The 14296-nt window shown below is 60.0% G+C and overlaps 1 protein-coding gene across 1 annotated transcript; it reads right to left on the bottom strand.

Moving 5' to 3' along the window:
• Window positions 1–2337: 2337 nt before the first annotated feature.
• On the bottom strand, window positions 2338–12169 carry SHISA8 (shisa family member 8; the record flags this gene model as incomplete). The annotated part of the gene is made up of 4 exons (XM_084274320.1): window positions 2338–2654; window positions 3064–3204; window positions 3315–3439; window positions 11622–12169. 4 exons carry the CDS (start codon window positions 12167–12169, stop codon window positions 2338–2340), a joined length of 1131 nt encoding a protein of 376 aa, XP_084130446.1.
• Between the last annotated feature and the right edge of the window lie 2127 nt (window positions 12170–14296).

The raw sequence follows: 14296 nt of genomic DNA, 5'->3' as shown, positions 1-14296 counted from the left end.
TGATACGGGCGGCAGCCTAGTCCTGTCCCCCCCAGTCAGACCACGCAGCCTGATTCCTCCTGTAGATCAGAACTTGGGGTGTTTTGCAAGAAGCTCCCACATGTATCCAGCTTTTACAGAGAGGCATGGGAGCTTGAGCTCCTTTCAGAAAGGGTCTTTTGGCATGTGGGAGGGGGATTTGATGTGCTGTGGGAATCAAACATGATGCTCGTCCTAGAGTTGTCTGGTTTCAGCAAGATGGAAACTGGGGCCAGGAGAAGCCTGCCTCCCAGCAAACCTTGTTCCCAGTGACCCTGTGCTATAGCTGCAAATATAAGTGTGGGGACCAGAAGATGCTTCCCACCCTCCCCTTTGTTCAGGAGCCCTGTACCCACTGGCCAGCAGCCTGTGCAATCAGAGGGCAGCACATCATTTGAGGGTGGCTCATGTCTTCAGCGAGCATCAGGGATGCTCTGGTTCCTGTGGTGACTGCCACTTCTGCTTTGAGCAGGTAGCCTGAGCATGCAGAACAGCTCTGGGGTTTGGGTAGGGCTTGATGGCCCATCCCAAATTTCTTGTTTATCAGTGATCCCATTTTCGGGGGGGGGGTGGGGAGTGGATCACATCCTCCTCCTTCCTCTGAGGGGCTTTCACGCTGTTTCCCTGCTCACGTTTTTTTCCCTAAAATACAGACACTCACTCTTCACCTGTGGTCAGCCTCTGAGTTGTTCAGTGTTTCCTCAGGTCTGCATGCAAAGTGTGGGAAGCTTTGTGCTTTAGTAGAAAGGGAAGTGAGGCTTTGAGAAAACCAGAGATGCTGAGCTTTAATTTGGTCACTAACGGTGGTCTGAGGCCTGAGAGATGGGCTGCAGGGATTAGTGCCTGGGCCAGGGGCTGGGGTGTGGGGGGTCTGCAGGGATGAAACGCTGGTAGCTAATGGCATGATCCACAGTGAGTGCTAGCACTGCTGAGACTTCTCTTCCTTCCAGGGCAAGGGCTCTTTGCCCTGGTTTTTTTCTACACTTGGTAAATTTGCTGCCCCTCTGTCCCTACAACTTTTTTTTATATATATATGTGTGTGTGTGTATATACTGTGACTTGTCATTTGTGGGTGGGAGGAAATTGTGCTATGGACTCTGTGAAGAAAGTCTATTTATCCACATGGAGTTCAGAGGAGGGATGCTTTGTGACACGAGGTGCAACTGGAGGTCGGGAGGTTCTTCAGGGAACATATCTGCTGTCTGAAAACCCTGTTCAGGGCTCGTGAGTGTCCGTTACCTAATAAAGGCAAATGTTACCACCTTCCCCCTTGCCCTTTTTCTCTTAGCCCTGTTCATCCCCTCCAGCAGCTAGTCTTAAGCATCGACAAGCCTGAAGTGTCCTTCAGAGACATCAGTCACACCAGCACCTTGGGAAGCTGTTGGTCCTTTGTTCAGATAACCTGAAAGATGGAGCTGTGGGGCCTTGCAATGGAAGATGGTCCTTTGATGGAGCAAGTGTGGTGTCTCAGTGCTCCGTGGAAGTTATCCAAGAGGCTGATGGTTTGAACAGAGCCAAGCAAGGTAGAATTGGGCCAGAAGCCTGCAATTTTAGGAGCAACTCTCTGGGAGGAAAGCTTTTACCTGACCTTGCTTGCAACAATGTCTTTTCAGTCCATCTCTTCGTTTCTCTGTTTCCCCTGGTAAAACTCTGTCAGAAACATTAAACTTCAGAGCGAGGAGATCTGTTTGGTGTTTGTGTGGCTGCTCAAAGGGTTTTGCAGTTGGTGCTGCAAGCTGTGTTCCCACCATGTGCCCTGGGGCAGAGAGGGGGGGCTTCACTGCCTCCAGAGAAGGGGCTGGGGTTTTGGGAGCAGCGCGAGGTTCCCTGGCCAATCCATACCAAGGCCATAGAGTTTAATGTAGTATTTATTGACAAGGTGGAGGCTGGGTTGAGGGGAAGGGGGGGCTGGGGAGGGAAAGAGGTTGCTCAGGTTTCAGTGGCAACATTGGGATGGTGCTTTGAGTCTGTTGCTCTTCCCTCAGCTGGTCCCAACAGGATTTGTTCCCCCCATCCCTGGGGGGCTGTAGGCTGTCTAGCATGGACCCCCAACCCCTGAGCAGCACCCCACTCTGGCAGTGTGCCCTGGGCTCAGCCTTTTCCTGGTGTGGGCTGAGAACTGGTGAAACTCAGTGTCCAGATGAGAGGGATGGCCTGGCTTCCTCAGTGGTGAAGTGCAGCCAGCAGCCCCTGTCCCCAGGAGAGGAAGGACAGGGCCTCTCCCGCTCTGGCCAGCTGCCATGGTTTATGTAGGACCTACGATGCTTTGCTCCATTGAGCTGCCCCCGGGGAGGCCATCAGCTACGATGATGCCAGCTGTCAGACGGTGACCTCAGTCTTGCTGTTGGTGGCAAGGTGCCGGTGGGGCTGGCTGTACAGCGGGGCAGTGGGGCCAAAGGCCTCAGGTGGCCCTTCAGCACGTAGGGTGGCCAGACCAGGCCGGTGTGGGCCCCGGAGGGGGGGTCCTTCCCAGCCCCCAGGGAAGGAGGGGCCCCCCAGCAGCCTGGGACCCTTGGCCTTGGGTGGGGGACAGCCCTCTGGTAGCGCTGGAGTCTCGGCGGATGGAAAGGGCAGGGTGCTGGCAGGAGATGCCTCTGGCCCCCCAAACCGCCTGTAGAAGTCCTCAGGAGCGGTCTCTGTGGGGACAGGGCCATGGTGTCACTGTAGCGGGGCACAGCCTGCAGGAGCAACCCTGGGTGCTGATGTGCTTGGGGGTGGCTGGTCTTGGCCAGGGATGGGTTGAGGGGGTGTGGCAGGGGAATTTGGCTGCTGGGTGGGTGGGGGGATGCTGTAGGGTTTTGGGAGACCCTGAGCTCTGATTGGCTGAGGAGTGCAGTGGGGCCGTGGGGGATCCTGGACACTGGCTGGGCAGTGTGGCGGGTCGGTGGGGCAGCAGAGCTGCAAAGCCTCTGCTGTGAAGCAGCCACCCCAGCAGCCCTGAGGGGCTGGTGCTGCCCGTGCCCCTCTGTGAGCCCCCCCCCCACCTGCAGGGTCCATCATGCATGTCCCGCAGCTGCCCCCGGCCCACGCGGAAGCAACACTCACCTCCGGCCTTGAGGGTGGCGTAGGTGGCGTAGGCAGGGGCTGACAGGGCCAGGCTGCTGGCCAACGGCAGGCGCTTGCCTTGACTGTGGGGCCGCCCCAGCGAGGGGGTGATGGCCACCGCGTTGTTCAAGGGCGGCTTGTCTGGGGGAGGCAGAGGCAGGTGGGCACAGGGCTCAGCCTCAGGCATTGCCCGCCTGCTGCCTTTATTCACCCAAGCGTGCTTGTTGTCCCCCACCATCACGGTGCCTTACCTGTGCTGTTCCTGGGGGGCCCCCGGGTGAGCCCCTCTCCCAGTGGCACCTGCACACCCACCATGAGGCCATCCGCGTGCTCAGAGGGGCTGTGGCCTGGCTGTTTCAGCAGGTCAGTCAGCGTCCTGGGGAGGGGGCAAATGGCCATTAGTGTGATACCCTGCTGCCCCAGCCCCACTGACATACCCCAGCCCTGCCCTCCCCCTCTTCGGAAGCAGAACCAGGCAGCCTGGGGCTACAAAATGGCCACTGGGAGCAAGAAGCACACCCAGGTTTTGCACTGGGGTGAGTGAGCCCCCCTCTCCCCACCAGCAATGAACCGGGGTCTGGCTGGGGCTGAGCCCTCCCTCTCAGGGCCAGGTGTGTCAGCAGGTGAGGGCAGCGAGGGGGTTGCATGACTTGGAGCAGGCTGCAAGGCTATGACCAACCGCACTGGAGGAACCCAAACTGATGGCAGCTGCAGCAACACCTTCAGGGACGCTTTCCTGGAGAGAGAGCCTGGTGGAGTGAGGGGAGAGGAGGCAACACCTCCATTTGAGTCTCTTCGAAGAGGAGAAGATCCCAAGGAAGGGATTAGGCCGCTTGCAACTCTTGGGGAAGGAGGATGAACTAGCGGTGGCTTTCAGCGCACGCGCTGTCCGTGCGTAATGCCTTCCTTGTAAGTGGCAGCATTAAACATTAAACACCCTTACATAAGATAAAGCCGTATTTCGTTTAACATTCATGGCCGGAGATGCTGCAGTCCCACCACGGCACATCGGCAGTGCCAGAGCAGGGCATGCCGGCAGTGCCAGCAGTGCCGGAGCAGGGCACACTGGTGGTGCTGGAGCAGGGCATGCTGGCAGTGCCAGCAGTGCTGGAGCAGGGCACACTGGCAGTGCTGGAGCAGGGCATGCAGGCAGTGCCAGCAGTGCCAGAGCAGGGCACACTGGCAGTGCCAGAGCAGGGCATGCCGGCAGTGCCAGCAGTGCCAGAGCAGGGCACACTGGCTGTGCTGGAGCAGAGCACACTGGCGGTGCCAGCAGTGCCGGAGCAGGGCACACTGGCTGTGCCGGAGCAGAGCACACTGGTGGTGCCAGAACAGGGCACACTGGTGGTGCCGGAGCAGGGCATGCCCATGTGACGTGGCAGCCTGCAGCAGCAAGTCCCAAAGGCAGGATGAGATCTTCCTGCCAGCACGGGGCTTACACAGGGTGGACACCCACCATTCCCCCAGCATAGACCAGCCCTGCATGACTGCAAGGGCTCAGGGATGTCCACTCGGGGCTTTTTTTTGGCTCCCTAATCCCCAGCTCACTGTCAGCACACCTCAAGCCTCAGAGGCTCTGCCTGGCTCACAGGCGTGCCTTGGGAGCCGTGGCAGGAGCTCACAGTTAGCGAGAGGCTGGATGATAAAACAGCAGCTTAAACTCAACACACAGAAATGCAAATTGGAGAGGAAGCGGAGGGGGGGGGCGGGGGGGCGGGGGAATAATCCTGCCTTGGTGGTTGTGTCAGCTCAAAAGCCCAGCAAACCTGGTGCAGGGAAGGCAACAAAAGCAAGGGGAAAGCAATGTGCTATGCCCGCGAGTGCGGATGCTCCAAGGGAGCCATGAGGGCTTTTCCCAGGATATTGTCCCTCCCAGTTTGGATCCAGTGAACATCACATGGTGATGGCAAGAGCAAAGCTACAAGGTGGGGTTGCTTGCCCTTTGGGTACATTTGATGTTGTTTTTGGAGAGCTTTGGGTAACAGCACCCTTAGGATGACGTCATCTCCCAATGATCCAACAGGAGTCTCATGAAGCCAAAGGGAAATGAGGGACAAACAACCCCTGGCACCAGTACGTACTGGGGGCTGACCAGCCGAAAGGCAGCTTGGCAGAAAAGGGCCTGGGGATGCTGGTGGGCACCAAGTTGACCATGAGTAAGCAATGTGCCCTTGGGGCAAATGCAGCAGCAAATGATCTCCTGGGCTGCATCGGGCAAAGTGTGGACAGCAGGACCAAGGAATGTGATCTTTCCCCATTGCGCAGCACTAGTGAGGCCACACCTGGAGTGCCAGCTCCAACTCTGGGCTCCCCAGTATGGGAGTGACATGGACATACTGGAGAGAGTCTAGCAAAGGGCCACAAAGATGATGGACTGGAACATCTCTCCTGTGAGAAGAGGCTAAGAGCTGGGACTATTCAGCCTGGAGAAGCCTCGGTGGGATCTTATCAGTGTATGTGAATATCTGAAGGAAGGGTGCACCAAGGGCAGTGCCAAGCTGACAAGAGGTGATGGATACAAACCAAAACACAGGAAATTCTATTTAAACAGAAGAAAGAAAACTCTTTTCCTGTGAGACTGGTCAAATGCTCGACAAGGCTGTCTGGGGTGGCTGGTTCACCTCCATCCTGCAGTTACTCAAACCGTGCATCTCCCCAGGACCCTTCCTGCAGCTGACTGACCCCAGGCCTAGGCCCAACCACGCTCCTTTGGCCACAGGTTCTGCACCCTCTGGGCACAAGCCCAGGTGGGCAGCAGGCAGGGCGGGGGGGGACAGGTTCCCTGAGGTTGTAGACACAGGCTGTTGATTCCGAGGAGCTGCTGCCCTGTCAGCTCCCACCTTCCCCAGGGTCTGTTGCTCCCTGGGGTCCGTTGCTCACCAGCCCCTTCTCCACTGGCCAGTGCCCGCTCTCGCCTGTCTCTGGGGCCCAGCACTCAAACGGGCTTCTTTCACCAGGAATTTCAATACAATTTGACCTATTTTTTTTAAAAAAATTTGTTTCCCCCCCTCCCTCAGGTCTATTTATGAAGCTTGAGCAATCCTTCATCCGTGACTTTTCCTCTCCAAGTCAATCCATCAGTGCTCTTTCTCATAAGCCCGTGCTCTGTGCCGAGCGCCTGGGCTGTGTGGATGGTGACAATTAACACTGGTGTGAGCAGCTCTTAATGAGTGATTTTGCTAAGGTGGGAAACATGCATGAGCCATCAGCACCATCAGTGTCTGCAGTCATCCCTCCCTCCTCGCACCACTGAGCCATGCCCCCAGCCAGGGCTTCAGCAGGGTCCCTGGGGACTGCAGCCCTCCCCTGTCCACATCCCCATCCCCAGGCAGTGCAGCACAATGGCTCTGGCTGGGGAGCTTGGGGAAGGTCAGACCACATCTCCCCAGGTCACCCAGTGGTCTGTGGCACTGAGATGGCTTCAGGGTACAGCTTGAGGTGGGGAATACAGGGCAGATGTGGCTTTAAACCTGCACTGCTCACCTGCAACAAAAGCAGCACCACTGAGGGCTCCATCTGCCACTGTGGCCGTGGACACTGAGTGCACAAGGCCACATGTGAAGGTCGCTGGAGCTGGATCCTGCTTCCAGCTACTGCCTGGCTTGCCTGAGCATGGCCTCCCCTACACGTGCAGCCACCGCTGTGGCAAGCCTGCTTGTGCCAACCAAGGGCCCCCAAACCAGCCTGGTGTGAGCCCTGAGACCAAGTGAAGAGGCAGATTGGGGAACAGTGATGATGGCAGGATAGCACTCAGTGCTCCTGAGCCAGCCCCAGGAGCTGGCTGTGCATGAATCGGAGGTGGCTGTGTGGGAGAGGGGCCCAGGGCCTAGCAGAGGACTCCAACCTGAGGGTTGACCTGCTTTTGGGGGGCACAAGTCCCACATTCAGTAAGCCCAGTGGGAGAGAGGATGCAAGCCCTGGGCAAGGGGACAGGGAGCAATGGGAGGAGACAAGAGTGCTACCACCAGAGGAGAGATGACAGAGTGATAGGCAAAAATGACATTGCCCCGAGCTGGAGCAAACCCTTGGAAGGGACACAGAAGGTGGAAGCTGCTGGCTGAGCAGAGTGATCAGGTTTGGAGCAGAGGCATGGCGGCAGAGAAGACACACAGCACGCTGTGGCTGTGGGTGAGCTGCCACCCGAGCTGGCCAAGCCACATCCGCAGCCTGGGCGAGTGTTGCTGTTGTCTCCTGGGGGGCATTTCCCATGGTGTACAGAGCCTCTGCCTGGGGCACGGGGTGCCTGTCTGAGCAACTGAGCAGCATGGGTGCTGTGGGACACTCACCCACGGGGACTGCGATGTGCAGGAATGCTCCAGCAAGTCTGGGGGGGTAGCAAGGTGCCTTCCCAAACCTGAAGCTGCAGGAGGAAGTGAGAGCTTGGGCAAAGCAGTGGGTGGTGGGTGAACCTGCCTGGCTGGACATACACCTAGAGACAGGGGTCTGAGTCACCCTCCCTGACAGAGCCAGGACGTTTCACTCTCATCCCCTGGAGAGCTGGGGCAGCAAGAGGCAATTTGCCATGCTGCCTCCAGCTCCTTTTCCAGGCCCTCACCACCACCTGCTACAATGGGCATCAACCCCAGGCATGGCCATGGACTGGGGTGTTGCCAGAGAAACACCAGGTGTGGCTGGACATGCAGCAGGGCCAGGTTTCAGGACGTTTCAAACAGCCCATGGGGACCCAGAAAGCAGAAAGCCAGCCTGGGGGACTCGGCTGCTGTGGCTGCCAGGGCACATCGTCCCAATGGCCGTTTCACCCCCTCCAGAGTTCCTGTTGTGTCCCAGAAGGCTGCTCCTTGCCCAGCTCTTCCCATAGGGATGTCCACCCTGCAGGCAACCTCAGCCATAACCCACAAATCCTCTCTGGGAGGGTTTTGCAGAGAGGTCTGTGGAGTGTCTGCCCGCTCTCATGCAACAGGCACAGCCAGATCCCGGCGGGACCCGACGTCCCCGGAGATCCGGGGCCTAAAGAAAAACACAGGCAGGTGTTCCTGACTCAACGCGGGGTTTGGCCAGGCTGAGCGAGTGCCGGGGACCAGTGCCAAGCGTGAGCTGAGCAGGAAGGAGAGGGGTTTGTGGGAACCGCCATAAGGCCCTGCGGGAGGAAGGCGGATGGGGATGGGGACGCACCAGGTAGCTGCAGCTGCTCAGGTGCCCGCTCCCCTGGGTGGACCAACAGCCATATCTGGGAGGACCAACAGCCATATCCGGGAGGAGCAGCCTCAGGACAAACCAGACGAGAGCTCAGGTGTCTCCATCTGCGAGGAGCTGGTGGGGTTTCTGTGCCTGTTTGCTCTTCCTGGGCTCAGACCAGGACCAGAACCAATGTCTGGAGGTGCAGAAGTGGTTGATCTCCACCCCCTAACTGGGAAACCTGCAAGCAGCAGCAGCAGGAACCATCCCAGGGCAGCAGGCAGTGCTCCCCAGGAGTGGAAAAACCCCAGTGGGAGGCAGGGATGGGGATGGAAACGAAGCCGGCGTGTAACAGGGAGTTGGCTTGAGGCCATGATGCGGTGCCCGAGGAGCAAATGAGAAGCTCCTACCTGAGGCGCGGGGAAGGAGGCGAGGTAGCACTGCCCATGCCTTGGGCTGCACTTGAGTACAGGGGTGAGGCAGACAGAAATAACCTCACTCCCTCCGCAGCGCCGAGGCGAAACATATTGTCCAGGCCAACTGGGCACACAGTGGGATGGAGGTGACAGTGTCCCTTTTTGGATGCCCGTGCCACGTACTGTCCCTGGCACCGTCTCTATCCCTGAAGGCTGTGCCAGGCTGGTGCCTTGCCCAGTGCCTGGGGATCAGTACTTGATACACAGCTCCCGCCCTGCCTGGGCTTGACAGGCAACAGAGGTGCTCCTGACAGTCACTGTCTCTGTGGAACCAGAGCCGCCCACAGTGTAGAAGGACACAGGGCACAGAAGATGGCAAGACCCTCTCCTGGCTTCTGCAGTGATGGAGGTGCCCTTCTGATTTTGTTCTACAAAGGCAGGCAAGGAAAATTCCCCTTTTCCCAGTCTGAATGCCAGTGCCTGAAAGACCTGTGGCTTTGGGGACAAAAGGCACGCATCCCCCAAAATCATTCGGCAAGTTTGGACTTGCACAAGGGAGAAGGGGAGGGGATGGGGAACACACACGACATAGAGTAACACATGGCTCCAGAGGCACAGAATTGAGGCTACCACCAGGAACACACCCCACACACCCCCGCAGCCCGGAAAGCAGCAGCAGTCCTGATGGCAGCTGGGGATGGGAGAAGGCAAGACCCAGGGCCAGGCATCCCGGGAAATGACCCCTCTCCAAATGCAGCATCTCCTTCCCAGGAGGTGTGTGTATGTGTGTGTGGGGTGAGGGGGGGGCACAGACCAAAAAAAGACACCGCAGTGGACCAGTGGAAGGGGAGTCAGGAGGCAGGGAGCCTGGCGGAGGCCGTATTGATCCTGTCAAGGTGCCAGTGCTTCCTCAGGCGACAGGAGGGGGAGGCGCGGGTGCGCAGTGGCACCCAGCCAGGCTCCCAGCCACGGAGGGAGCGCAGCATGGATCCCCCCCCCAAAACTGCTTCATGCAGCTCAGCAGAGCCTTGCGATCTCCACCCGTGCCTGGATGTATCCCTCTTCCAAGAAGGGAGGGCTCAGCCGCTGCTCTTTGGGGTGGGTGGAAGGAATGGGGTATCTGGGGATAGGGTGCAGCAGGTCCAGGGCTGGGGTGCAGCATCTAGTGGCTGCCCAAGTGTCAGGAGGGCAGGGGAAGAAGGGGGGTGTCCCTGTGCTGGGGCGCAATCAGAGCAGCTCCCCAGTCAGCCTGGTGAAATCATTTCCTCATGGCCCTGCTGTGGGTTGTTTTTTTTTTTTTTTTAAGCTAAAATCCCTGAACAAAATGGCATAAAAATGGGTTTATTGCCAGGCTTGATGTCCTCCCTGGGAAGACGCGAAGTAGAGCATGCATGGCTCAGCGAGGGGCAGGATTTGGCTCTGCCCCTGCAGCTCTCGCTGGGTCCCCTCTCCATCCCTCCCCTTTCGATTTGGGGCAGCCATGGCGCAACCATAGCACAGCCACGTTGGTGACCCTGCCCCGGCTCGGCTCCCCCTCTGTGCGTGTGTGCATACACACGCGTGTGCGCACACATGTGCGTGGCGTGTGCTCCGGGGGGAGGCCCAGGAGGGACAGCTCTGAGTCAGAGCCGCAGGGGCAGAGCTGCGCGGGGAGGCTGGAGCTGTCGGCAGCCGCTCCGAAGTGTTAAACTCATTGAATGTGATCGGTTAAAAAAACCCCAACAAACCCAAAGCAGGAATAAAAAGAAAGGAGAGAGAGAGAGAGAGAAAAATCTACCTAAGTGGAGGAGCCATATGACGGAGGGGAAAGCGAAGCGGCAAAACTGCGGCTGGCACCACCAGCCCTGCCCACCCTTCCTGGCCTTGCCTGCACGTCCTGCCTTGCCCTGACCCACCCTGCCTGGCCCTGCCCTTCCCCAGCCCAGGCTGGGGAGGATGGGGGGGGGGTCACCTGCCCCTTCTGCCTATTCCCATGCACCCCAGCATCTGGCACACAACCCCACTGCTCCCAGGGATGCCAGCGGGGCACCCCGCAGGGCTGAGGCTGGACCACTCAGGACACCTCAGTGCTGGGAGCTGGGGATGGGGAGCTGTATGGCAAGAAGCAGGGGTAGGGGGGTGGGCAGAAAGGGGGTGAGAAGTGTGTACCTGGAGCTAGGACTGGTGTGGGAGGGAGAGGGGAAGATGCACCAATGTCCATGGGAGCTGGGAGGGAGTGGGTAGAGACTCAGGGGGTCCCCGACGCAGAGGTGTGCCTGACACCCTGACCTTCCTCCCTCATCAGCCCTGTGCACAGCCCTGGAGGGTACCAAAAATATAGGGTCTGGAGCAGCAGAGGGTGGGGGGCAAAGGGGGCCCGCTCAACTTTCTGCTGGAGGCTGAGCCGGGAAGATGTGCAGCCTGGAGCTCCCCTGCAAGGGCAATGCCCAAACCCAGTGCACAGAGACAGGTGCCCATGCACACCCATGCACACACACACACACAGACACGGACACTGAGGAAGCGCAGCAGCCACAGCGGAGATGTCTTTGCCATCTCCTCTCCTTCCTGTATTACCAGTGAGGCTGAGCTCAAGGGGACTGCGGTCCCGAGTCACCCCACACAGTCAGACCCAGTCTCACCTCTCCCACCCAAGCAGAACCTTTTGGGGAGAGGAAGCCACGTCCTGTAGCTGCATTTCACCCATCTCACTGGCCAGTGGGAAACGGCTGTACTAAGCCAGGGACAGGCCACTGCAAGGGATGAAGACTGTACAAGCACCCCTTCTCATGGAGGCTGTCCTGGCTAGCAGTGCTCCCTGCCAAGAGAGGTTGGGGGGCTGCAGCCAACACCCCCCCACCCCCCTCCATTGTCTCAGCATGCCAGGACAGGGGTTTTGGGGATCACGTCACCTTCTTAGCAGCCCCAGGATGAAGCTGGGGCTCACTCTACAAAAGATGCCGGGGACTTGGGCAGCCACCCATGGGGGGACCTAGTGGGGCAAGTGGGGGGTTCAGACCCCTTTACCTGGAGACGGTCATCTCCGTCTGTGGACCCTGTGCCTTCTCCAGGCCCAGCTTGGTGAAGATGCCCACCAGCACCATGATGGCCACCACGCCGCAGATGATGTAGACGATCATGTTGGTCTTGTCACGAGTGGGGTCCTCAGGGGTCTCATCCACGCGGGCGGGCGGCTGGCCCGTATTGACCCAATTGGGGGTGTCGTAGTTGGAGCAGCCGCTCTGGTCCAGCCGCCCTGGCTTGAACTGGCAGCAGAACCGGTACCCGCAGGTCCCGCAGCAGTACTGGTAGATGCCGGCATTGCAGTTGAACGGCGGGTCCCATTGACCCATCACGTCGTAGTAACCGCGGCAGCGGTCCCCCCCCGGCGGTGCCGCCCCGGTGGGCGCGGGGGCCGTGGTCTCCGCCGCCGGTGCCTGGCTGCCGTTGCCGCTCTCCCCGGGCCCCCCGGTGCTGGGCTCGCCGCTCCACACCCGGGCCGGCTCCAGCAGCACCAGGCAGCAGATACCCACGACGTAGCTCGGCTCCATCCGCCCGCGGCTCCGGGGGGCCATTCGGGAGAGCGGGCGAGTTAGAGCCGCTCGCCCAGGGCCGGACTCATGGCCACCGAGGAGCCCCCGCGGCGGAGAAACGGGCTGAGGGGGAGAGGGGGTGCGGGGGAGGGATGATGATGGGGGGCGAGCAAAAAAGGGGAGGGGGAGAGGGAAAGAAGTTGGGGGGGGGGTGAAGTGCGAGGGGACGTACCCCCTTCCCGCCTCTCCCCAGATCGGCCGACGGGCAGCGATTCAGAGCAGCGGGAGAGGCGGGCGGCGGGGGAGATCCGCCGCCTCCCGCCGGCCGGGGAGGGATCGCGGCGGCGGGCGGCGGGAGCGGGCGGGCGGGCTGGGGGCTGGCGGCCGCCCCATCCCCTCGCCTCTGCCCGCGCCTCCCGGCACCGCGGAGAGACAGGGGAGGAAAGAAAAGGGAGAAGCAGCGAAAGCCCTTCGCACCAGGGCGGGAGGAGCAGGAGGAGGAAAAGGAGGAGGAGGAAGGCGGGGGGGGGGGGGGACGGGGGGGAGGGAGGGAGCCGGCGCGGCCAGCGAGGCGCGGGGGGCTCGGCTCCCCCGCCGCCTGACAGCCTCCCGAGGAAACCGGAGAAGGTCTTTCAACGAGTCCTCTGCCAGGCTCCCGCCGCCACCGGGCTGCAGGACGCCCGTCCTCCCCGTCGGGCTGCCGCCGCAGGCACGCACGGCACCAGCCCCACAGCGCCCGCCGGCCCCCGAAGCAGCACCCCCACCCCGCAGCGACACCCCCACCCTCCCGGGCGGCAGGCTGGCACCCTGGGCTGCAGGGCGGGGGGGTGCTGGGGGAGCTCGGGAGGTGCGCAGCCCCTGGGGCGGTGGGGCGCTCTCCTGCTGCCCCACAGGGGAAAGGGGACAGCAGTAACCCTGGCCCCATGCAGGGGAGATGTGCATAGAGGGGCTGAAGGATGGGCAAAGTGAGGGGCTACTAGGGCACCCCCAGAAACCCATCATCCCCGGGAGCCAAGACGATTTTTAGGAAGCTTCTGGCCAGCACCTTGTCTGGGCTTTGAAGTCTGGACCTCCCTGGGTGGTGTGCACCCAGTGCTCTGCTCTCCGGCCAGTGCCACCCATGTTAATCCTCATTGCCAGGTCCTCTACCCAGGAGGGCGGGACTTGCTTTCCCTGCTCTGCGGCCGTTGTGGTAAGAGCAGGGCAAGGGAAACCGAGGCACCATTGAACCCCTTGCCCAGCACTGGCACATTGTGCAGCCTGGGACAATGGTGGCTGGGTCGAGGGGCAGTGACATGTGGGAGCTGTGGCTACAGCCTCGTCCTTTCCAGACAGTCCTGAATCCTGGCCAGGGAAGGGCAGCAAATCCAGCATCACATCTCCACTGTCTCCTGTGTCAAATCATCCTCTCCACGCTCTGGGAAAGAGAGGCTGGGTACTGCCTCATCCTGCCTTGCCCTGTCTGTACCCTAACTGGGGGGACAGGGCTGGGGCTGGGCTGCCCAGTGCCAGCACAGGAGACCCCAGCCCCCAGGCAAGTGGTGCTACAAAAAGACATTGTAATGATGGAGGTGAGATTAAATGGGTCAGGGAGACTCAGCTCCCTCGATGGGTCCCTCCTTCAGGCCCATGCTGAAGCCCTGTGGACCAGGCTGTCCCCAGGACCCATCCTTTACTTGCCCCACCACCAGCAGCAGGTGGAGGGTCTCACACTGACATGGAGCTCCTGCACAGACAACTGCTCTGCTTGGGGGCTCAGGCAGCCTCCCAGAGGCATGTGGGGCCAGAGCTGGCCATCATGAGCTGCTTGGGTGGGCGATGAGCCACGTGCTGTATGGGGGGATGAAACATGTCCATCATCATCCTCCCTGTGTATCATGGTAATGTGAAGTTTCAGGCCAGAGCTTTGCACAAAAGCGTCCTCCCACCCCAGCAAGGGTGAAACGTTGTGTTTTGCTGCAGGAGGGATTTAGGGGATAAAATATCTTCTCCCCACACAACAAGCCCAAGGCCTGAAGGCCTCTGGCCATACCCCATCTGGAGGCTGGCAAAATCCAAAGTCATTGAAAACATGGATAAGGAGAGCATCTGGAGCCCGGGACACATCCGATTGTCCCCCAGTGCCACAACCTAATAGAGATCCATTAGGTAAGGTAGTTTGTAGCCTCC

The sequence above is a fragment of the Gallinula chloropus genome, assembly GCF_964237585.1.
Source record: "Gallinula chloropus genome assembly, chromosome: 1".
Taxonomy (NCBI): Eukaryota; Metazoa; Chordata; class Aves; order Gruiformes; family Rallidae; genus Gallinula; species Gallinula chloropus.
This window is presented reverse-complemented; position numbering and strand designations above follow the sequence as displayed.